Raw genomic sequence first — 26,000 nt, 5'->3', positions numbered from 1 at the left:
CTATCATTAAGAATATTAAGAATTTTCTTTCCTCACTTTCTTCTTATTTTCTCTCTGACTCAACTTTCTAACTTTCTAACTTTCTAATATTAATTTCAGAATCTATTTTTGACAATTCCCCATCCCCATCCCCATCCCCTGTATTAATTTCGGGGATAAAAATCTCCCATCCCTACCTGTTGACAACCCTAGCTACTGTGATCTTTTTTAATGACAAAAAATTGCTTTAAAGTAGACAGTAGAGAAGTTGTAGAAAAGAAAACGTAACAGACCATAATGGGGTGTATTGGCTCTTAGGTGGCCCATTTGACTTGTTATTTCCAAATGAACATCTTGAAATGGTATGAAATTCCTAGATGTCCAAAGGATTGTATTTGTAACAGTGTTGATTGAAAAAGAGGAATCCACCTAGGGAACCCCAACTACTTGGGATTAAGGCTCGACTATTGTCTAGCAAAGAGAAGGTAGACGTTTTGTCTTGTTAAGAAAGGTGATTGAGTATAAAAAGTCAAGGATCACAATTTAATTTGAAATGTGATAAACTAGGTGTAAAATCTAGGGCTTTTTATAAATTCTTCAAAAAAATAATATGATAGAAATATACCCACAGAATGTCAGAGTTTTATTTAGAAGTTGTAGAATTGAGAATACATACCAAGGCTTAAGGACATCAATGCCTTCTTTAATTCACCAGACACACTTATAGCATCAAATGTCGCCATGGAATCATCAATTGAGTCCCCTTTCTGCAGCAATACTGATGCAAACACATCTTCATTTTGTTGTAGGCGACGAAATCGTAGCTCCATGGAGAATTCAGTTTCATTATGTATTTTAATTAAAGGAGATACCGCAATGGACAAACCATCCTATTAATAATAAGAAAAAAGAAGATAAAAGTATATATATTAGACAAGCATATTTTTCAAGTTAGAAATGTAGTGGAAACTAGGGAGAGCGAGTACCTTAGGTTTCCTTGAGATGTCAACCACAACAAAGGGCCCAGGGTGACTTCTTGAATCTGTTCAAGAAATATACAAGTTTGCTCATAAAGCAAGATAAATAAGTCGTCAAAACTGGAAAAAATGTTCTCATTTTTGGATAAGAATAATTAGACCTGGAGTATACCTATTAGTGACCATATTTACATAAGCACCAGAAGAACAAATTTCTTCATCTATGACACAAGTAGCCATATCTTTTTGTTGAAAGCTATCTTATGTGCAGTAATACCTGATTGAACTCTTCTAAACTTTTCAGCTTCTTATTATGAGAATATTGTAGGCATAATAGAGAATCATAAATCTACTTCTCCACATAAAATTATCTGCAATTTGCCTGTTAAATATCACACATTTAGCTAGTGATGCAAGACGACATTTATAAGTTTGGGGCAATCTTCCCTTTGAGATACTTCATGGGATGGAGGTACGCCCAAGTTCATTAATATGATGTTAAAGTCACATAGTCCAATGTTAGGTCATCCGAAGTTAGGTCATCCAAGATGTTTATTCCTGCAAAATTCACGCTCCACATGACCAGTCTATGACGTGAGGGAGATTGTATTGAATAGCTTACATTGGCTAGTTAGTGAGGCGTAAAGCCATTTATAAGTGTGAGACAATCCTTCCCTTTAAGGTACCTTTTTGTGATGAAGTTAAGCTCAAGCTCTTAACAATAACAATAACAGAGACCAAAAGTTAATTTGCAAATCATGTGTGCTACACCAAACAAAATGGTACCATAAAATGTCCCTATGAATCACATAGAAAATCTTTTGCCAAAGATAAAATAAGACTGTCAAGAAAGGCATCAATTATACTATGAGTTAATTAATGCATGTTCAGATGATAGTGCTACAGTACCTGATGAGGACGTTATGCGTGTTCTCCATGCAAGTGTTTGAGTTTTTGAAAGAGATAGATTAAGAGAAGAAGTGGACAATGATCCAGAAGTTGAAAGTTGAATTGTAACACAAGACTCTGCTTTTGGAGATTCACTTGCAAATATTGGTTGCCTTCAAAAGACAAAATAATAAATATCTTTGATCAGTTTAACATCAACCTAAAATCAAAATATGTAAAGGAGAGTGCGAGCAAGTACATTCTCTAAGCACATCATTTTTGGGGGAACCAAATTGGTTACAAGGAAAATTATTTTATAGAAGGATACCAAGAAAAAGGACAAATCTATTGACTCTAGGGAATTATGTTTTCAAATACAGAAGATGTACAGGACATCTTCAATAGTAATCCCCTAAAATATTTTTGCTTCAAAAATTATATGATAAAAATTTCACCTTAGTTTTACCAAGAACACACCATTCCCGTGATAAAAAAGATTGGTTAATAAAATTTACAACTTCTTTAAAAATGGTAGAGTCTACAATAAAGTTTCTGTAAGAAAAAATATTACAGGCATTGCATTCTATGTAATGAACTGGAGGGGGTGCCCTGCTGCTATCCCCCATCAGCTGATTCAACAGAAAGGCAAAGTTGGTTCTCTTAGCGGACCAGGACCTAAAGTGCTATCAACTTGCCATCTCCTATCATTAGGTAGTACAAATACTTTCATTATGCAACAAGTGATTGATAAATTTAACAAATAAACTGGTTTCCTTTTGAAAATTAGCCGAAATGAAAGCACATAAATCGTGAGTCCATATCTGGCTATTTCTAGCCATCCTAGCAATAGTTTAATAGCAAGGTTAGCCTTATAATGTTTCATATTAAGGAATCAGTTAAAAGAAATAGTTATGCTGGCATAAAGTTTTCATGCAAGGGAAACAAATGGAAAAACAGGGATAAAGAAATGAAGCTAATACAAGGAACAAGCAAGAATAGCAAGTTCACCAGAACTATCAATAGTATGAATGAGTAGGTTACCTTAGAACTACAGAAGCAGATTGATATCTGGATACTGTCACACTTCTGTTGTCATAAAAGTGACAAAGAAGATTCAGGCCTAATAGGTTTTCCACCTGGAAATAGAGTTATTACACTTTCTTCATAATACTAGCAAAACATTGCTATAAAAGTATTTCAGAAAATCTATAGCCAGTGGGGGGAGAGAGATGAAACAATAAGACAGAGTGCAGACTTGTCAGTGAAGATATACAGCAATTCAACGTCTACATTCATTCTGTTCAGTCAGATATGGCAACAATGGCACCAATGCCATATAGACCGACTTCAAATCAAATATCTTGAAACACATTAGTATTGAGCGCTCCTAGTTAAGGATCACAGATGTTATAGCTTTATTCTGTCTAACATCTGAAATTAACTTGAGCCTATCATTTAAGAATTGAGATCAAATTCAGAAATAACAATGTTAAAATGCAATCTGTGATCTGCATTTGGTAATTGCTAATCACAAACTTTAATCAGCCTTGCATTTATTTTAAAGAATGGATTAGTATACCAAAAAAAATGAAGCCACCATTACCCTTGACAGCCAACCGACAAATTGAGCTGCATCAGCTATTTTACACTTATTCTTTACAAACACTAGTAAGCTTAAGAAAACAAATTATCCAAGTATATGCATGAAAATGAGAAGGTGAAGAGGTTTCTTTGGCCAACATTACATAAAATTTAGAGGGAAAAAAAAGTCCCATAGAGCTTGTTAAGACTTGGGAATTGGTGCATAAGAAAATTGTGCTAGCAGGTAGGTAGGTGACGGTATTTGGAGGATATTATAGTGGAATGGTAGTGCTAGCATAGGAGTTGATGGTTCCAACGAGTACCCTAAGAAATTCATATCACATTTATCTTCTCCTTTTCTTATTTATTTCATGGATGATGCTTGGTTCATTCAGAATTATTTTTCTCGTATCTTTCCTCATTACTATAAAATTTCTGCTACACACACATAGTTATTAAAGGCGCATGGCGCACTAAGGCGCAAGGGGTCCTGGAGCCATGGCGCATGGCGATGGCGCGCGCCATAGCGAGACAAGGCGCACTTAAAAAAATAAAAAATATAAAAATATAAAACTAACATAAAACTAAATCATGAAAATATTTTAAGCATAAATAAATTTTAAAATGCAAAATAAACCCCATAGTAGAAAAACTTTAAAGTTGAATACTAATTTCTAAGTTCTACTCCTAATCAAAACTCTCCAAATCCATCACTCCTCATCATCACTATCACACTCCTCGTCTAAGGCATAGTTATTAAAGGCGCGCCTATGGCGCATGGCGCACCAGGCGCAGGCCTTAGCGCCATGGCAGCCCCATGGCGAGGCGCAATCGCCATGGCGCGCGCCTGGTGCGCCATTTTGCGCCAAAGGCGCACCAAGGCGCGCCTTGGAAATTAGAGGCAGTTATGGGCAGTTTTTTGGTAGTTACTTAAATATCTGGAATGGAACACATGTTATATTAACAAAAAGTGTTAAAAAGGGGAGAGATTATAGGTTTTAAACTAATTAGAAGACGAAGATACTCTGTGAAGAGGAAGAAACAGAGTCATTTGAAGAGTAAGAGACAGAGTTATTTGAAGAGGAAGAAGTTTAGTAGAAAGAAAACATATCAAACGGATTCAAACAACAGAAACAAAGAAGCCAAAAGGAATTCAACTTCAACAGTTTGATGATCAATAGTTTGATGATGCCTTAGATGAGGAGTGTGATAGTGATGATGATGAGTGATGGATTTGGAGAGTTTTGATTAGGAGTAGAACTTAGGAATTAGTATTCAACTTTAAAGTTTTCTAATATGGGGTTTATTTTGCATTTTAAAATTTATTTATGCTTAAGATATTTTCCTGATTTAGTTTTATGTTAGTTTTATGTTTTTATAATTTTTATTTTTTCAAGTGCGCCTTGTCTCGCTATGGCGCGCGCCATCGCCATGCGCCATGCGCCAAGGCTCCAGGACCCCTTGCGCCTTAGTGCGCCATGCGCCTTTAATAACTATGGTCTAAGGCATCATCAAACTATTGATCATCAAACTGTTGAAGTTGAATTCCCTTTAGCTTCTTTGTTTCTGTTATTTGAATCCGTTTGATGTGTTTTCTTTCTACTAAACTTCTTCCTCTTTTAATGACTCTGTCTCTTCCTCTTCAAAGAGTCTCTTCGTCTTCTACTTAGTTTAAAACCTATAATCTCTCTCCTTTTTAACACTTTTTGTTAATATAACATGTGTTCCATTCCAGATATATAAAGTAACTACCAAAAAACTGCCCATAACTGCCTCTAATTGCCAAGGCGCGCCTTGGTGCGCCTTTGGCGACTGCCTTTGGCGCAAAATGGCGCACCAGGCGCGCGCCATGGCGATTGCGCCTCGCCATGGGGCTGCCATGGCGCCAAGGCCTGCGCCTGGTGCGCCATGCGCCATAGGCGCGCCTTTAATAACTATGTAACACACACCAACAACAAGAACTCCTCTTCTCAATTATAAAAATGAGATGTTGCTTACCTTGTTATACCTGTTTTCTGCCATCTCAAGCTGACAGAGGAGCTGGTCTTAGGATTCCTCTAGCAATTTTTCTTTTAACTATTTGTTTGTTCATATCTGAACTGTCCTTCTCATGTTCAAACCTTTCGCATGGACTAGCACAAATGAGAAATCCTAAGTATTACTCAAGGTAAGAGCTTCTGTATGATCTGTTATTTGCCAAAAGGCAAATACTTACTTGTGACTTACAGCAGAATAAAGACCTATTAAGGCTTTTCTACTTGTTTGGTAATGTTGCGTATAATCACCACAGTAAGTGTTACTCATATTACATTTTGAGGTGGCGTGAAATATCTTGAAACTGTCTTTTGGTCTTTCTGAGGAAAAGTGGACATGATAAGACAAGGATATGTTTTGTTTTTGTCTGCAATGGTTCACACTAGAAAGGTTGCTGAAATTCTTTGAAATTGCATCCTTTTTGGCAGAACAAGCATATGTGAAAAATAAAATATCAGATCTTCGATGGGAAGGTTTTTATATAATAAAAAAAAATGAAATTCCATTGAACGGGCAATGTTGTATGGTGAACTAACAATTGAGAGGGCTCAAGATCTCAGGGTCAGAAATGCACACTGCTCCAATACTAAACCACCATATTTCCCAAACTTAAGTACAAAAAAAGTACTAGAGAATCATGGAAATGAAGCTTTCATGTAAGAATAATAGGAATTTCAAATGAAACAATTACAAGGGGAGCACAAACCTTGCAGCAGTTGGCCAAAATCATAGAGTTCCGTATGGAATATGGACCAGCCAACTTTACTTCACCAATAACAAAGAGCAGTACATCCAACGAAAGCTCAGTCAAAGATATATCTAACTGCCAAAAAGCAAGAAGAAAGAATGCAAATTGTTTTACAATGTCGCAAGTGACAATAAAAGGTGGTTAGAAGAAATTACTTTGACATGATGATATCTGACCTTTTCAGTTCTGCAATACACATGAACAGGCACTCCATGCTGAATAATATCTGAAACTTGAAATTGGAAACTTGAGCGGTAGAATATACATATTTCAACGGGATGAAGAAATTCTTTCCTACATTCCAAAATGAAAGCTAAATGAATAAAAACTTCCCCGAAGAGAACTAGATTAACTGTAAGTCAACTGCTAAGAACATTAACCAAGCATACTATTCTCACCACGAATTTCTATGAGCATCGAAGTAATAAATCAACACGCATGATGTGCTCATAACTCTGGTTTTATGTGAGAGAATTTGAAGGTTGATATGGACTTCATTGATGCAACCACGAACTAGAGGCAACCTGTCCTTTGTATCTGGAAGTTCATGAACAATGGTCAGATCAGCATTCTCAATCTTAATTTGAATGCAGGGGATTTTTCCACTCAGGTAAGGAGTCTGTTCCTCGTCATGTGCAGTAGAATGAAGATTTGATTCAGAAGCCTCCAAAGAATGCCTATCTGATGAAGTTGCAACATTGTGAGCCAACTTATGGTTGGGAAATAGTTTGAACTTGAAAGGATTCCCAGGCTTCCTAACAAATTGTGGAATTGCATCAACAAAAGCAACAGCACAGTCATTCTTTTGGTTGACCAGGTAAAAGTTATTTTTGACCAAACTATTATATGGCTCCCAGTCAGTATCAGCCTTGTAGCTTTCAGAGTCACAAGAAAGAGTTCTCCATAGAGAGCATCCACTCTCATTTATGCTGGAGATGTCAACAAAACCTGATCCAGGGCGATAATTCAGTCTCAATGGTTCACCAGAACCAGTTCTGGCATGCAATGATATTAAAGAGTACAACAGAACCGATGAATTCCATTTCTTTTGTCTGTGATGCTTGACCTATAAATAGTTAGAAGAAAGAGCATAAACTGATGGATCTAACACACTTGAGAATTTAAAAAGAAAATCAAAATATAAATCAGTAACATAAATGGAAAATGACTTTTAAAGTCATAGTATATGCATATACAAAGTCAAGATACATATGAACCATGACATCAAGAAGAAAAACTTTATGTGACAGAGCAACCAATGAAAAGCATATCAGTCAACAAAAATCCAAATTTACTCAAGGAAATGCCCTCAAACTAATATATATTATAGATAAATATTACACTTCATCCACCAAAAAAGCATTCCAAGATTAACATTTCTTTGTAGGTTGTCATTCATTTTAGAAAAACAAACATCCATGGGCAATACACAATCTTTCTCATCAAAAGTCTTCAAGGAACTGCCATTTAACAACAAAAGACTTATATGTCAATGTGAATACAAAATAACTATGATTTCTCACCCTAAAAAGTGCCTTATCTCCAACAAGAGAATAGTGAATTGCGCCAACCAAACTGTAATTATTTTCTGTTGCTTCAACTGTGAAGTACATGTGTTGATGCACATCTTGAATTGCCACAATTGCTCCTATAAATTTGAAGAATAAGCTAGAGTCCATGTTAACCCAAATTTTCGAAAAATCAGTTACAGAGTTTGAATAAGACATACCATTAGGAATCATATCTTCCAAACTGTTATAATCTTCTTGGTTAAAGGACCAGCTTCTTTGTTTCAAATCATTAGTTGGGTCTTCATTATATGTACTAGAGAAGGATGAAACCATGGATAAAAGCATCTGATATGACAGCCAAGATCAGGATACGTAAATACATTAGTGTCAAGTCCAAGCTATAATCAGCAGCATGAAATGCTAAACATCATACTAAAGTCTTGAAAATTTATGAGGAACAAAAAAGGTGACCTACTTGAATTTCAGATATAGAAACTGTCACATGAAAACCTGAAACAGAACCATCGCCAATCCAAAGCTGATTTGAAGGAAGACCATTCATTGGCTTCTCAGCTGATACCAAAGCCTCTACATGACTCAAGATATAGTTCCTGTGACTTAAATGACTTCCATCTATAACATGAAATGATGCAGTAGGATCTCTAGCTGAAAAATGGGAAGTTAACCCATCGGAGATTGTAGAAGAAAAATGAGGAATTTGACTTTTATTATGTTCACGTTCTTGAAGGACTTGAGAACATATCGACATTCGAGATAGTTCAAACGTGAATTTTCTATGTGCATTTTCCAATTCAAGTTTCAAATGGGTATCCAGCTCACACACAAGTTCTTGATAACAACCTGCACGAATTGATTAATTATCCAAATATGCAACATGATAATCAAATTTGATAAAAAGAGGACGTATACCATAATCATCTTCAATAATGAGAATAAGAGAAAACTGAGACACATCTATGGTGAAAGACTCCGGCAGTTTCCACTCAGGTTGTTGAGTTGCATGTAGTATCTCTTGAGCCTCATATTCAGCCTTTTCAACTAGTTTGGTGGATGAATTTATAATGGATAAATGGTTTACTATACAATCACGATATGAAGTAAAACATTGAACAAAAGTCACCAGTGCTGCAGGTTCAAGGAATAGATTACCGCCCTGTGCAGTAGCATAATAATTCATGTCACTCCCATTACAAGATAAATGTGCAAGTATATGGTGAAGTCAATATGCCAGATAAGTTAAAAACATGCAATTCACATTAAAAATTACTAGTGATGAAGAAAAAAAGGTCATCCGCTTTTATGGTATGATAAAGAAAGCCAAAAAATGTAGAGGTGATAATTATTTTCCTTCCACTAGAGATAAAGTCAGCACCTGTATTCTCCAAGAGACTGTCTGAAAATTTCCTCCAACTGAAAGCAATGATGTGAACTTATTGAATTGATGCGATCCCACCGCAATGTCCTTTGTTGAGTGCCTTGCAATGAACATCCCACTCAGTATAGCATTTAGGAGAATCCAGTGATTTGAGTTTCGACCTGAGATATCTGAAGCAAAATCTGAACTCTCAACCTTAGAAGACTGAGCCCTTGAGGTGTCAGAATCAATTACCACTTGAGAAATCTCCACTCCGTTTGACACATTACCGTGCAAACTAGAATTGCCAAACAAGTTACTCAATCTATCATGAGGATAATCCAGACATAAAGTAAATGAGAAACTAGGAAGAGAAAACTCATACAACCAATTTTCAGACTGTAGCTGCAAGTGTTTAACTATGAGGTGATCAAAACTTTTTCCCAGTTGATCCGGATAACTAAAAATTATAGACTGGATTCCTAAAATATCACAATGGGCTTCCACTTTGTCTTCTTCATAAACAATTCCCATATAATAATGATGAACAGAAACCCAAACTCCGTAATCATCCAAGTCATTCCCAGACAACTTTTGAAGATGTGAAGCAACATATGCTTTTTTTGCACTCTCTCTCTTGTTACTTGTTCTAGCATTTTGAAGAATCAAATCCATCGACTTAAAATGAAAGCTGCCGTTAATAGAAAACAAAGTACTATTACAAATCAAAGCATCTCCTTCCACATTTATCTCATCATTCACAGGATCTGGAAACACCTTTCTTTGCATTATAAAATCTTGAAGAGGTACATGACCAGTTTTCGGGAAGCCACTAAAAGCATAAGTAACTGCTGACAATAAATCTGCAACAACCTGGACAAAATTGTATCATCAAGACATTAAACAAAATTATCCTTTTAAATAGAAAGAAGAATGGAAAATAGAGTTCTTATATTCATATGGTGCATAAACACAACAATATATACATGAGAGAGCAACCGAATCTAGGAAAAAAATAATTACAATTATTTTATAATCCCTATGATTAAGGAATTTGATTCCTATAATTAGGTAAAGGCTATATACAATTATGGCATTCCATAACACTCCCCTCAAGCTGGAGCATAGATGTTAATCGTGCCTAGCTTGGTACAAATACAAATAAATGTAACAAAATAAATCAAATCAAAAAGAGGGTCTGTCAGTGCACACGGACACAGACAGAAGAGACGATGCTGGAGAAAGAAGTTGCTTGATACTGGTACCATCAAGTGGATGAGACGGTGAGACAAATAGAATCTCAAAACAATATCACCCAAAGAACCCCTTTTAGGAAATGTAATTTCGGAAACGCAACCCAGAAGAACAAAAACACATACGGAGAATTAAACTAGGCTCTGATATACAGGACCAGATGTATGCTTGAATAACTCCTGGGAAACTCAACCCAGAAACCAAATCCAGAAAAAATCCAACCAGATTTCTGGAAGCTTAACATCTTCTCTCAAGGGCAGATCTGGAAATACTTTTACATCACCAAACAAAAACTCACACCGGTCGCAAAGCAGAAAATAAATCCTGGGAAACTCAACCCATAAACCAAACTCGAAATCCTGGGAAGCTCATAAGGGCAGACTGGCTATGAAACCACCAGGAATAGTCTGCTCACTAGCGTAGCTCTGATATTCATGTTAAACCCAGAAAACAAGCCAAACTAGGCTCTGATACCATGTTAAACAGAAAGAAGAATGAAAAATAGAATTCTTATATTCATATGGTGCATAAACACACCAATTTATACATGAGAGAGCTACGAAAATAGGAAATAAATAATTACATTTAATTTATAATCCCTCTTATGATTAAGGGATTTGATTCCTATAATTAGGTATCGGCTATATACAATTACGGCATTCCATAACATATCCTAAAAGTACAAGAAAACTCCACAAACAGGTCAGAAAAAAAGACAACAAAAGCAGAAGATTATGAGTAAAATTGGTTCCTTTCTAGAAACAAAATGAGGAAAAGATTGTAAATCCGTTGAATATTTTGACATTCATAACATTATTATAACCCTTTGTTTTCCTTGTTACTGGATACTAACATATTTATTGTCACTGCATCAGAGTCTAATCAAACATCAGGCAGTAATTATCATGTAACTAACGAAAGATATGAAATTGTCGAATAAATGGAAATAAATAAACTTTATGTCTTGTTAATGAAATATGGGAACCTCTTTTTCATTCGGATCAACTAAGAGATATCAAACAATAATTCATTGACCATTTTGTTTTCCTTATAGCTTGAATTATTTTCAAGTGTCCATGTGTTCTTGCAAGTTTTCGATTGCCCTAAATGAATCTGGAAAGGCTGGTACAAACTCAGTTTGAGAACTCAATCTTCAGTTTCAGTTTCTGATTTGAAAATGTAAACAACACAGTTCAAACTACTTAAAAAAATAAAACAGTACTATATTCTTCAATGCAGGAGCTTGGACCTTCATTGGTTAAATGCCAAATTTAATTCCTTCAGATATTTATGATTTAAATTCATTATACAAGATCACTGATGAACTCCGCCTGTGAGGGTCACTTGGTGGCCTTTACAGCCGGTCCCAAGCCCGGACAAAGGAGGAGGGTTGCGGTAGGTTTGTGGCGGCCAGCGTAAAACTTAGCCACATCTTATGACATGAACCATAATATAAATACCGTTGGGGCGTTCCCTACTCAGCGACGCGCTGCACTTCCTAGACCCGGGTGTAGTGATAAATGTGCAAGGGTTGCTAGGTCGTCGCCCCGAAGCGGCGCGCCAACCCAGGACCCGGGGGTGGTGTCAAATATGCAAGGGTTGCGGGTAAATAAGCTAGTCCACGGTAATGGTAGGGGTAGGGGTAAGGGTAGTAGGTTACGCTTTGGGACATGGAACATAGGTTCTTTGACAGGAAGATTAGCTGAAATTGTAGATGCTATGAAGAGGAGGAGAATAAATATATTATGCCTACAAGAAACCAAGTGGGTTGGAGCCAAGGCTAGAGAGATAGCTCCTTGGGGTTATAAGCTTTGGTACTCAGGAAAGGATAAGGGTAGAAATGGAGTAGGTATTCTTATTGATAGGGAGTATATTGATGAGGTAGTAGCGGTGTCTAGGAAGAGCGATAGAATTATGAGTGTTAAGCTAGTGATAGGGGATGAGGTTGTGAATGTCATTAGTGCATATGCGCCACAAATAGGATTAGATGTGTCTATAAGACAAGCTTTTTGGGATGACTTAGAGGAAGTGGTGCAACAGGTTCCTAGGGATGAAAAAATGGTACTAGGGGGTGATCTCAATGGACACGTGGGTTCTAGGCGAGATGGGTTTGAGAGTGTTCATGGAGGGTATGGCTTTGGAGATAAGAATGAAGCAGGAAATGATATTTTGGAATTCGCATCAGCCTATGACTTGAGTATCATGAACACATGGTTTATGAAGAGAACATCCCACTTAGTGACTTATCGGAGTGGCAGTAATGCGAGCCAAATTGACTTCTTCTTAGTAAGGAGTGCTTGGAGAAAGAGTTATATTGATTGTAAGGTGATCCCTGGTGAGAGTACGACAACCCAACATAGAGTAGTGGTGCTAGATTTTCGAAGTAGGAAATGTATAAGAAAACAAACACCTCAAGTAGAGACTAAGATTAAGTGGTGGAAATTGCAAGGGGAGAATCAACAAAAATTTGTGGATGAGATGACCAAAAAAGATATTTGGACTTGCAATATGGATTCAGATATAGATTCGATATGGAATAAGATGGAGCATAGTATAAGGGAAGTAGCGAATGAAGTTCTAGGGGAATCTAAAGGTAGCATGCCACCGGGTAAGGACACATCTTGGTGGACAGAAGAAGTACGACAAGCAGTAAAGAGTAAGAGAGAATCCTATAAACTATTGGGGAAATGTAGGAGTGACGAGAACTACGAAAAATACAAAGAGGCTAAAAGGGAAGTAAAGAAGGTCATACGACATGCTAGAGCAAAGGTGAATCGGGATCTGTATACAAGATTGGATACGAAAGAAGGGGAAAGAGACATATATAGAATTGCTCGGATGAGAGATAGGAAGACGCGAGATCTCGGAAAAGTTAAATGTGTGAAGGATGTGGACCAGAAAGTCCTAGTTGGAGATAAGGATATCAAGGAACGATGGAGGTCCTATTTTGATGACTTATTTAATGGAGATCGCCAACAAGATGTTGGAGATATAAGTATCCATCACGATATGATAAATCATGAATGCCTGCGGAGAATTCAAAAGGGTGAAGTCAAAATGACATTAAGTAAGATGAAGTTGAAGAAAGCAGTAGGACCTGATGGCATCCCTATTGAGATTTGGAGATGTTTGGGAGAAAGAGGAATCGAATGGTTGACGACGTTCTTCAACAAAATTTGGAGAAACAATAAGATGCCATCAGAATGGAGGAAAAGTACCTTAATCCCTTTGTATAAGAACAAAGGCGATGTCCAAGATTGTGCCAACTATCGGGGAATCAAATTAATGAGTCACACTATGAAACTTTGGGAGCGAGTGATTGAACAAAGGCTAAGGAGGACGGTGAAGATCTCGGCAAACCAGTTTGGCTTTATGCCGGGAAGATCAACTATGGAAGCCATCCATCTAATGAGACAATTAATGGAGCACTATCGAAATAAGAAGAAAGACTTGCATATGGTTTTCATTGACTTGGAGAAAGCATATGATAAGGTACCAAGGGAAGTACTTTGGTGGGCCTTGACAAGGAAAGGCATTTCGCGGAAATATATTGACATCATAAAGGACATGTATGAGGGAGTATGCACGAGTGTACGTACTAGTGTTGGGAAGACTGAAGAGTTTCCTATTACGATTGGAGTGCATCAAGGTTCCGCACTAAGCCCATTTCTTTTTGCCATCGTTATGGATGAACTAACAAGTTCACTTCAAGATGGTATACCATGGTGCATGCTGTTTGCAGATGATATTGTGTTGGTTGATGAGACGAAAGAAGGAGTGGAGATGAAGTTGGAACTATGGAGGCAAACTCTAGAATCTAGAGGCTTTAAGTTGAGTCGAAGTAAGACAGAATATTTGGAGTGTAAGTTTAGCGGCCGTAGGAGTAGGGAGGCAGGGACAATCACCCTAGATGGGAGAGTTGTTCAGGCCTCGGATTGCTTCCGGTATTTAGGATCTATTATCCAAACGGATGGAGAAGTAGATGGAGATGTTGCTCATAGGATTAAAGCTGGTTGGTCGAAGTGGAAGAGTGCTACGGGTTTCCTTTGTGATCCCGGCATGCCTAATAGATTGAAGGGAAAATTCTACCGGACGGCAATTAGACCAGCATTGTTATATGGTACGGAGTGTTGGGCAGTGAAACACTGCCACATCCATAAGATGTCGGTGGCGGAGATGCGTATGTTGAGATGGATGTGTGGTCACACGAGAAAGGACCGGGTGCGTAATGAAATAATTAGGACAAAAGTAGGGGTCACATCTATTGAGAATAAAATGAGAGAAAACCGACTAAGGTGGTTTGGCCATGTGAGACGTAGAGCGCTTGATGCGCCGGTTAGGAGAACCGAAGAGTGGCAAAGGGATGTAGTGGTGAGGGGTAGGGGAAGACCTAAGCAAACTTGGAGGAGGGTGATCGAGAGTGATATGAGTTTATTGGGAATTGAGGAAAATATGGTAGTGGATAGGACGGAGTGGAGGGAGCGAATCTGTTTCGCTGACACGACTTTATTTTCACGGTTTTATATGATGGTTCATGTTAGCCGACCCCGAATCATTTCGGAACTAAGGCTTTGTTGTTGTTGTTGTTGTTGTATACAAGATCACTGATGCATAACTTGTGCTCTTGACAATCTTTGATAGGAAAATTCTGGTAACTCCTCCCTAACTCAATAACAGTAGGATTCATAGAAGAAAATAACAGAGAATTAAGAGAGTGGAGAATGAGTATTATTAATCCGAGAGAAAGAAATATACAAGGGCCGTATTTGGCAAATAGTTGTTAGTTGTTTACATTAGTTGTTAGCTAATTATCTGATTTGATTAGCTGATTTGACTAGTTGTTTGTGTAAATTTGCTTGGTAAAACTTAGCTGATTGCTAATAGCTATTTGTGTAAAATAACAAATAAGGATATTAGTATTTTATGACTATTATTTTAATTTTTTATAATTCATATTCTTAATCACTTTCTAAAAAATGTTATATACACATACTATAACTTAGGTCTTTATAATACATAAAAATATATTTAAACAATAAAATTATTCTTAGGTTTTTACTAATATTTTTATATTTTTTTTTCAAAGTTTCCAATAATATTCATTACTTTCATTGTTAATTTTAATGTATATAATTTTGAATAGAAATATAATTTTCAAAAACATAATAGTAAATTTAGATTTATTAATTGATATTTACCACTAAAATGTAGCTAGATGAATATGTTTATGATGTTATTATTTTATTTTTAATAAATGAACAAAACAACATTTTTTTGAGTAAAGAGTGGTAGGGGAAAAAATGTCATTTAAAAGAGACGGAGCAATAAACTAATAGAAAAAGCTTCTAAAATTAGCTTTTTCAAAATTAGAGATTTGAGCCCAAAAAGCTCTTTCAAACCTCTCTTCGCCAAACACACACCACTATTAAAGGTTTGCTAGTCAAAACCTCTAAAAGTGGTCAAAACCTCTAATTTTACCCCTGTAATTAATGTAAAATATGTGTAGTCAATGCAAAGCATGCACAAGGCTGATGTATGTATGCTGTAGGGTTGGGCTGCTGTAGACTACTTGTAGATTAAAGATGTCTCCTAATTGTGTATATAAATATATGTGCATGTAATACAAAATTTACAGAGAAATACTAATACAGATTACATGGTATCAGAGCTTAAGGTTCTGTGAAAGGTTTTCTCTGGTTTGTTCCTGGGTAGAATTTCCTAGGGTCAGGTGTTTGTGAAGAGCTTGGGTCTCTTGAATTAGTTTGGCACGTCCATTTATCTCACCACCCCTTCCATTCCTCTTCTCCGCCACCAATCGGTGACTCTGCAAAATCCGGCCAGCATTTGACCAGCGCGTGGGACTCACGCGCCACCGCTACACTTTCTCTCCGTCCTCACGCGCCGGCGAGTGGAGACGCTTGAAGCTTCCTCCTCGACTCCGTTTCACTTATCCGGCGTCAGAATATTAATTTCGTCCACCCTGCATGGTCGCCTCTGTCAGGGAAGGCATTCTCTCCTTCTCTATTTTCCTTTTGCGTTGCGTACCAAAGTCGTGGTATAGTGTATTACTCTGAGATACTACTGTTATCTTCTTTTAAAAAAAAGGGCGGCCCGGTCGCACTACGCGTCCCCGCTGAGCGAGGGTCCGGGGAGGGGCCCCACCACAAGGGTGTACTGGGGGCAAGCCTTCCCCTGCCAATTTATTTGGCAAGAGGCCGCTCCTAAGACTCGAACTCGTGACCTCTTGGTCACACGACAACAACGTTTACTGTTATCTTCTTTTATTTAAAAAAAAAAAAAAAGTAAAGAGTACAAAAAATAAACAGTGAAAAAAGAAAAAGAGTTAAAAAAAAATGTCCAAATATATATATGTCCAAATATATATATATATATATATATTATTCCATTCTGAATTAGTTTAATGGCATAGGGGGGTGAAAAGAAAAATGTCACTGAACTCCCATTACGCTCCTCTAAAATTACGGATAGAAAATTATTTGGGAGTCAAAACTATACTTAGTGGTAACGCACTATCCGTAGGTTTGTTAATAGTGCTGACTTAGAAGACCATTTAACTGGTAATCCCCCACCTAAAACAACTGTTGATGTGCATAAGAAATGGTTAATGGAGGATTATAAATTGTTTAATCAAATTCAAAACACACTTGATGATGTTGTGACTCGCTGTGAGACGCTCAAGGAATTCTAGGAATATCTAGAGTTTTTGCATGCTAACAAAAAGGATATGTTTCATCTTCATATGTTACTGTTAAGAATAAAAATCAATCTCTTCTGCAATATTATACTGAGGTGAAACAAGCATACAAAGAAGAGAACAGTATGTTTCCCATTGTGTCCAATGTGAAACAGATGCAGGCACAGAAAGAGCGAGTTGTTGTTCAGTGCTTTCTGGCGGGCTTAGGTCTCGAGTATGATGTGGCTCGTACACAATTGTTGACTAGTGAGACACTCTCGTCCTTCGCGGAAGTCTATTCTCGTGTACTTAACGTCTGTAAGGACGGCGTAATGGTTTCTGGTGGATTTTCCTCTGACACAGTCGCATTGGTAAGCAATATTGGTCCATGTTGTCGGGGTGGAGACAATACTATTCCTAGTGGCCTATGAAGCACGGACTCTTCCTCGGGGTCGCGTGGCCGTGTCGGACTCGCCGGACTCGGGGACTCGGCGGTGACACGGCCGGAGCATCGGACACGGATGGGACTCGATGGGACACGGCTGGGACACGGCGAATTGTAAAAATAGGTAAAGTTTAGGGTTTTTTTAAAATCTTTTAAAATATACGGACCAATTACAACATTTGCCAAAAAATCCTAAAATATAACCAATTTGGATATGGACCAAGCATTGTTCCCGAACGGAGACACTATGTCACCCAAGCGGATAGAGAGTCTGGGGATAGATTTTGTAGATAAGGTCAAGGATTGAACCAATTTGGGGGAGATAAAGTTGTGTGTTGTCCCGGAATCAACTAATAATACAATTGGTATCCCCAAAATTTCTCCAGTCAACCTCAACGTATGAGAATTCGTGCGAGGTGAGGAAGTGGCAGTGAGGAGCTCTAACGCTGAACATTCTCCGTCGATCCAGCACTGTCCCCTTCGGTCATCTCCTCTGACTCTGCAAACGTTGAATCTAAATCAAAAAACAATTCATTTTTTGTCACCGCCAAGTGCAACTCCCCTATTTTGCATCGATGTTGTGGACTGAAGGGTTGTGCACACTTGAAACAAAACCCCTTTTTCATGCGATCGTCTGTTTCTTGTGGTGGGAGGTTAGAACGGATTCGATTATGATTGAAATTAGGGATCTGGAATGGGTTATTTGAAGTGGGGCGGTTAAGGTTAGGGTCATCGGTTTAGGTTACCAGGTTTGAAGCCGGGCCGGGTTTGGAGTTGGTTTGGGAAAATTAGATTTCCACATGTGGGAAGTCACTTGTGAATCGACCATTCCATCACTGGCACCGCCTTTCTCTTTAACCCAATTACAATTCCCCTGCATTCCATACGATAACTCCACATCCCTGGCGAATTCCATCGCATCATCACAGGTCTCTGAGACCGTAAAGTGTGCACCCATGGCCTGATTACTTCCTTCAATCCTCCAATAAAATGCACTAGAAAATGATCCTCTGAAGATTTTGGAATGGAGGTAGTGACCTTCTCAAATGCCTCTATGTACTCATCGACAGTTTGAGAGAGCGTAGAGAGCTCCTCATATGCGTTTTTCACCCTTCGTTCACTAAATCATTGTTGCATCTTCAAGCAGAACACGTCCCAAGTCAGGGGAGGATCATCACGAAGCAAGCGAGCGAACAAGGTTAATGCCGACCTGGACATACACATTTTATGGATGGCTAAGTGTGATGAACTCGGAAGTATAGATCAGCCTGAGTTAACCAGGAACGAGGATCCTCAGAACCATCAAACGCTGGTATTCCCACCTTCGGCATGACCATCACAGTACCATCGAAATGGTTGGGATGAAAATGGGAATCAAGACCAAGGCCTCCACCTCCTTTAAAACCAGGATCCAAATGGTGAGTATGAGGTTTGTTACCAGATTCCGATTCACGGGTGGACGTTGAAGGACCCTCCGGTGACCGTTTGTTTTCATTGCGCTGGAGTTTGATGTCAGAACTCGAACGCTCGACCGTTTGGTCCAAGAGGCTCTAATACCATGTCATGGAACCAATTGAACTAAAAGCTCAAACTATAGTTAATGGTCCACTTATATTAATACCTGACAAGAAGCAAGCTGAAAAGCTAGCAAACTTAAATAGTATATTTGACTAGTTGAAGCTTCGGTAAAGTAGTTCTGGAATTTCAGATGGTTCATAATTGTAAAAAAGAAAAGAATCTAGGTTTGCATCACGAAAAAAACTTTCATGCAAAAATAAAAGAACATCATTATCGTAAGTTATTCTCCTTCTCCTCAAGCTGAGCAGTGCTTAGGAAGACGCCCCTATCTCTCCATTACGATCCAACAAAAGCCCACAATTAAGACATACACAAAGCATCTAAAAATACTGAAAAGCAATTCCTAATTTCCCCACACCTCAAGATGCAAAACAGCAATTATACAACAGAAAGTGGAAGAAGGAAAAGAGATTCCTAAAAATGCCAAAGATTAAGTCACAAAAATGAGATGAGCCCAATACAACAACAACAACAACAACAAAGCCTTAGTCCCGAAACGATTCGGGGTCGGCTAACATGAACCATCATATAAAACCGTGAAAATCAAGTCGTGTCAGCGACACAGATTCGCTCCCTCCACTCCGTCCTATCCACTACCATATTTTCCTCAATTCCCAATAAACTCATATCACTCTCGATCACCCTCCTCCAAGTTTGCTTAGGTCTTCCCCTACCCCTCACCACTACATCCCTTTGCCACTCTTCGGTTCTCCTAACCGGCGCATCAAGCGCTCTACGTCTCACATGGCCAAACCACCTTAGTCGGTTTTCTCTCATTTTATTCTCAATAGATGTGACCCCTACTTTTGTCCTAATTATTTCATTACGCACCCGGTCCTTTCTCGTGTGACCACACATCCATCTCAACATACGCATCTCCGCCACCGACATCTTATGGATGTGGCAGTGTTTCACTGCCCAACACTCCGTACCATATAACAATGCTGGTCTAATTGCCGTCCGGTAGAATTTTCCCTTCAATCTATTAGGCATGTCGGGATCACAAAGGAAACCCGTAGCACTCTTCCACTTCGACCAACCAGCTTTAATCCTATGGGCAACATCTCCGTCTACTTCTCCATCCGTTTGGATAATAGATCCTAAATACCGGAAGCAATCCGAGGCCTGAACAACTCTCCCATCTAGGGTGATTGTCCCTGCCTCCCTACTCTTACGGCCGCTAAACTTACACTCCAAATATTCTGTCTTACTTCGACTCAACTTAAAGCCTCTAGATTCTAGAGTTTGCCTCCATAGTTCCAACTTCATCTCCACTCCTTCTTTCGTCTCATCAACCAACACAATATCATCTGCAAACAGCATGCACCATGGTATACCATCTTGAAGTGAACTTGTTAGTTCATCCATAACGATGGCAAAAAGAAAAGGGCTTAGTGCGGAACCTTGATGCACTCCAATCGTAATAGGAAACTCTTCAGTCTTCCCAACACTAGTACGTACACTCGTGCATACTCCCTCATACATGTCCTTTATGATGTCAATATATTTCCGCGAAATGCCTTTCCTTATCAAGGCCCACCAAAGTACTTCCCTTGGTACCTTATCATATGCTTTCTCCAAGTCAATGAAAACCATATGCAAGTCTTTCTTCTTATTTCGATAGTGCTCCATTAATTGTCTCATTAGATGGATGGCTTCCATAGTTGATCTTCCCGGCATAAAGCCAAACTGGTTTTCCGAGATCTTCACCGTCCTCCTTAGCCTTTGTTCAATCACTCGCTCCCAAAGTTTCATAGTGTGAGAGCCCAATACCTTATACTTAATAAAAGGAAAGGATACAGAAAACGTTGGGATATCAAATTGAAGGTCACACTAATTATACTTTAAAACTTTAAGGCCTCATAAGAACAAGAGAGGACCGGAAGCATTTGCTAGATAAGGATAAACATACTTTTTTCCTTTTAAACACATACAAACTGATTCACCAAACCAACAAAACCAACAGAGATAAACATAAAAATAAAAAATCTTGTATGACTATAAGAACTCCTCTTATCTTTTGTAGTTTCAGCTCTTCAAGTTTTAAAGCTCTTATTCCATCCCAATGGGTAGGACTCAAAAAGATTTAAAACCATAAGTTGATACTATATAGAGCTAAATGAAAATATTCTCTTTTCTAGTTTCCAAGGTAAAAAAGTGGAGGTTTGATAAGTGTCAGCTATTAATATGAAGTGGACCTTTAACTATTAGCTTGAGCTTTTAGTTCAATCGGTTCCATGACATGGTATCAGAGCCAGTGTGACCAAGTGGTCCAGGGTTCGATTCCTGGCAGCCCCATTTGTTGAGTTATTTGCAGGACATGGTAATATGGGCCTGCAGGACATGGTAATATGGGCCTGTGTTGTCACACTTCAAGCCCAAGTGTGCTTTCGCGTGTGGGGGTGTGTCGGCTATTAATATGAAGTGGACCTTTAACTATCAGCTTGAGCTTTTAGCTAAAACGGTTCCATGACAATAAGGAAAGATGAAGAGATATATATACCTGAAAGAATGCATGCAATTCATCCATATATAATATTACTGTGAATCCTGTAGCCCTCCCACACAATGCTGAAGACAAAGCAATAGTAGTACTGCTAAATGTATGTACAGACTCCCTGCAAGAGATGCATATATTCTTCCTCAGAATTATCACATATGACTTTGTCAAAATATTAAAGGAAGAAAAAGATAAAGACTTTTCAATTGTAATACAAGAATGCTATAATCCTGAAGATCACCAAAAGTATTAATCTAAACAGCAGATGAAAAAATCTAATAGGTAGACTGCAAAAGAAAAAAGAAAAGAAAAAAAGATTAAAATGAGCAAGGGCAGCATTAACTTTGAAAGGTTAAATTTATTGAAAAAAAAAAATTTACTCATAAAAAAACACAAGGATGAGAAAATATGGAGGACAAGTATCCTCGGATCTGAAAAACACAACGAAACATTAGAGTAAAATACTAAAAAAGTAAAACCCTCCAATCATGTTGGATAATATTCAAAGAAGCTTCCACAAACCTCTACTAAATCACAAGCCTGGAAAAAATCCAAGAAAACCATCTCAACTCATAGCAAACTGTAATGGAAAAAGAGGACTCAATATTCAAAATCATGCTATTTTCTCCTGCTCGATAATTCATAAAATTGAAGAGATGAACCATCCAAAGAATTTTAGTATCTCCTATAACACAGAGCATGTATAAAGCCAAAATCACCAACCTGAAAAATGATAACTCAACAGCTATTGGCTTCAATACAATAATTTGGCTCTCTTGTAATTTTTTTGAATCTCCCATGTAGACATTCAAACCATTCACTCTTAGATATAACTTCAGCGAAACACACATATGCGAAGCATACTTCTCTTTATCTGATTTTGGAATCTCAATTATATGAAGCTCTTGCAACCTGTGGCACTCTGTTACTGCATCATCATCGCCTGGCAAGTGATTTAACGCTAAGTCGACCTTTGGAGTTGGCCAAACAACAACCTCAATATCATCAAATCCAAGGTGAAAGTCATCCTCTCTGACTAGAAAATTCCTGTCTTTATTCCAACTATCAGATCCGATGTTTCTCATTGACATCTGAATGTTAGGACCAGTTATGAATATTGCTAACTGAAATCGTTTCTCAGGAAACAATTTAAGCAAAATCATTTTCATTCTACTTATTAAACATTCATATTTGCCTTCCCAAAAATATTCTTGTTGATTTTCAGTGGCTGGAATTGACAGTGAAGGAGCACTTCTCCTTCTTTTGTCCTCAGTCAGATTTAGAGTATACCACATCTGCCCAAGCAGAACAGCCATTGATACTATTGAAAGATATCCCAAACTCACATTTAATTTTCCTACTATAAGACTGCATTTCCAAAGTCCAAAATCTAGACCATTTAGGCTGGGATACATCAAACAATTTTTTATCTCACAAAGAAGCCACGGCTTTTCAGAATACTCAATGTCATTATCATCATAATTTGTGCATGCTTGATTCCAAGTCAGCCACATTTCTTCCAGACAACTTTTTAAAGGTGCGGTACAGGCAGTATCAGTTGCAGCATTGGTTTCACTACTTCGCAAAGGAAGAATCATTTGTGCAGGCTCACTCCATAGAACAGTTTTTAAATTATCAGTCATCCTTTTACGATCTCCTCGTACAGAACTAACACTATGATTCGAACTGCTTTCCACAGTCGTAGCCCTAATAGCAGTAGATGACTTAAACTTCAAAAGCCCACAGGAAATTGAATAGGACTGTTCAAAAATTGCATCAACATACACAAAAAGTAGTGCATCTATTGATAGACAAAATGACTGCATATCAGAATGAGAGATCCCAATTTGCGATTTTATTTTTTCATTTGCATTTTGAACTGTGCTATTTGGAGAAAATGTCATTAATATTTTTCCAAAGTTTAGTAGGAAGCAACATTTCGGACAGTGATCTTGAGAAATGTTTCCCAATTTCCCCTCAGATTTTGGTTTTTGGAAGAAACCCTTGACTGAAACAAAACCATGTACAATTGCACAGAACACCCTGTATATAGCACTCCAAGCAACTACTAGTAGTGTAAGGATTTTGGAGAAAATATTGAAATGACTATGCTCAGAGAATTTTTTATGACTTCTTTCACATTGTCGACTGTCCAATGTTGCCCTGTATCTAGCTATTCGCCTTGCCTGGGCAATGGCTTCAGCTGGAAGCTCCTTCTCAGTATGAGAAATGACCTCCCAACTTTGATTAACAGAACTGAGAAACATTTTGTCATGAAACTTCTTAATAGCTAGTTTTTCCAGTAAGTTGTCGGCAGAATATCCGAGAAGGGACAGAAAATCCTCATAAGCATTGAGATAGCGCAACCATAGACAAACAAATCCAACAAGATTATGCAACGACGACCTGGGAGATGAAATGGCATATCCCAATCTGTTTGCAGCTAGTTTCCACAATTGTCTACCATTTCTGATACATTTTGATTCTTTTGATGGTAGGTTAGCAAATACTGACAGAACAAGGAGATCAAGTGGAGACAGTAACACATTTAATTCTGGAACACGGATACTTAAGTCTGACAGCTGTAGATCATTCAATTTAATGCATGAAAAAAGATCTGTAGAAAAAACAGAGTTATTCGTATCTTCCATTTTGTAGCTAAGTCTGAAACCTCTGAAATCCATAGCAATAGAAGTTTCCTTTAGAGGACTAAAAACTTCACTAACAAACCCTCTAAGAAGACATCCATGCTCAAAATCCTGAGATACACCATCAAACTCCTTTAGTTCAAACAAGTATAGCAGGGCTTCATTTAAGATGGGAACCTTTACTTGCAAATTGGTATTAAAAATCTGCAAATGGCAATGCTTAAGCACAAGATTCAACACCGACGCAGTGAACCAACTTTTTGAAGGAGTGCGGAGCAAGATCCTCTCCAGCAGATCATGCAAGGCGCTACCCTGGTATGCATAAAACAAAGCCTCAGCTAGTGTACTCAAGTTTAGCCATTCATGTGAATTTAAATGTCTTCACTTGCTCAACTGTAAATAGCAGAAGATAATGTTAAAAAATCATTCCAAACATGTGACCGTCTTATACAGCTAATCTGAAAGAGAAAAATCACTGGAAACTTGGCATTTTCCACTCCTATTATCTTTGACGCAGCTAACAAGACGTAGAAAGCCCCATCACTCATTCGTTAAACTTCCATTTATTTTGACAAAGGCATCGATAGAAATATCTCATATTATTACTCATTCATTAAAAAATATCAGTGCAAAACAAATACCTCAGGATCAATTTCAGCAACAGCCCTCTTCTTGTCATCGTTAACCGTTTCAGTCGATTTCCTGACCCGTGCCGAACTCCCCTCTTCCTTCCCCTCGCTATCAATACAATGAATGAGTAAAATGAGATAAAACAAAAAACAAACAAAACAAAACAAAATAAAATGCCGTCAGTTACCCAGCTAAAAGGGTGACATTGACACCGCGAACTTCAATCTTAAGGGCAGGGGCAGACCAGTTGGAGAAGCGAACACTGAGTTCCTCGACAAAAACTTCTTTGCAGGAGAAGCCAGAGGGCTCGTCGAGGAGCCTATTGAGAGCTGATGAATCTAAACTGAGGTTCTTCGCGGTTATTCTAGAGTTGATAAAACCTAATTCGATTTCAATCTCCGGTTGTTCTCGCAGCCATGGCTGCAAAAGAGACTCAAGTCTCTGGCGGAGTAAGCCGTGGAAAAACATTGATGGATTTGTTGGGAATCGCTTCAGGTTGGGGAAAAGAATCGTGAATTTGACATAACAATGTGTAAATTTCAAATTTCCGATTTCAAAGCTTTAAATGATTATCAGGCGGATGATCATTTTAGCCCTAAATCGTGAATTTGTGATCGCGCAGTGTCAAGAGTAAATCACAGATCGTAGGAGGCACTGAGGCGGGAACTCAACAGACAAATGACAAGCGTAACGGCAACGTGTTTATACGAGCTTAAATGGATAATGGAATTAACATTTTCTTTCTTATTATTATGGTTGTAAGTTGTTTGTTGTCACATGAGTTTTGAATCTAGTTAAAAAGTTTCTTAAGATATTATTACATTAATTTGTTATTGTATTTTTGGAAATATATTATTAATTTCTTTTTTTTTAATAAATATATTATTAATTTCTTAAAATTATATATTATTAAAATTTTAAGTTTTATTAAAATTAATTTTTTATTTGATTATTTGGTAAGAGAATGAGTTTGCATACATAATTTTCTATCCTGAGTTCTTTTGGTTTTATTAAAATCAACTATTTATTAATTTTATTTATAACTAGCTTTACACTCCCAAAATTTGTGGAGATTAACGGTAAATATGTTCCTACTCCGATGATAACGAGTCTACACACGGTTTGAGTTCGCTTGCGTAATTTGTTGTATCCTGGGAG

The 26,000-nt window shown here is 37.8% G+C and overlaps 1 protein-coding gene across 3 annotated transcripts in view; it reads right to left on the bottom strand.

The window, feature by feature from the left end:
* The window catches only part of LOC136228553 (uncharacterized), a 43,280-nt gene extending 17,722 nt beyond the window's left edge, over window positions 1-25,558 (bottom strand). The window contains exons 1-16 of one of the 3 annotated variants that reach the window (XM_066016978.1): window positions 25,030-25,558; window positions 24,854-24,950; window positions 22,288-24,524; window positions 21,568-21,682; window positions 9,112-9,966; window positions 8,649-8,892; window positions 8,194-8,579; window positions 7,937-8,063; window positions 7,731-7,855; window positions 6,606-7,273; window positions 6,384-6,501; window positions 6,166-6,282; window positions 2,886-2,980; window positions 1,866-2,017; window positions 966-1,021; window positions 656-869 (exon numbers count right to left, since the gene is read on the bottom strand). In XM_066016978.1, coding sequence (XP_065873050.1) covers window positions 656-869; window positions 966-1,021; window positions 1,866-2,017; window positions 2,886-2,980; window positions 6,166-6,282; window positions 6,384-6,501; window positions 6,606-7,273; window positions 7,731-7,855; window positions 7,937-8,063; window positions 8,194-8,579; window positions 8,649-8,892; window positions 9,112-9,966; window positions 21,568-21,682; window positions 22,288-24,524; window positions 24,854-24,950; window positions 25,030-25,310 — 5,887 coding nt within the window. In that variant the 5' untranslated portion in view covers window positions 25,311-25,558. Of the gene's footprint in view, window positions 1-655; window positions 870-965; window positions 1,022-1,865; window positions 2,018-2,885; window positions 2,981-6,165; window positions 6,283-6,383; window positions 6,502-6,605; window positions 7,274-7,730; window positions 7,856-7,936; window positions 8,064-8,193; window positions 8,580-8,648; window positions 8,893-9,111; window positions 9,967-21,567; window positions 21,683-22,287; window positions 24,606-24,853; window positions 24,951-25,029 lie in introns of those variants that run through there. The other 2 variants (XM_066016976.1, XM_066016977.1) reach the window with 2 other exon arrangements.
* Window positions 25,559-26,000: the final 442 nt, after the last annotated feature.

This window comes from Euphorbia lathyris, chromosome 5 (genome assembly GCF_963576675.1).
Source record: "Euphorbia lathyris chromosome 5, ddEupLath1.1, whole genome shotgun sequence".
Taxonomy (NCBI): domain Eukaryota; kingdom Viridiplantae; phylum Streptophyta; class Magnoliopsida; order Malpighiales; family Euphorbiaceae; genus Euphorbia; species Euphorbia lathyris.
Note: the sequence above shows the minus strand (reverse complement) of the source record. Positions and strands in the feature narration are given on the sequence as shown.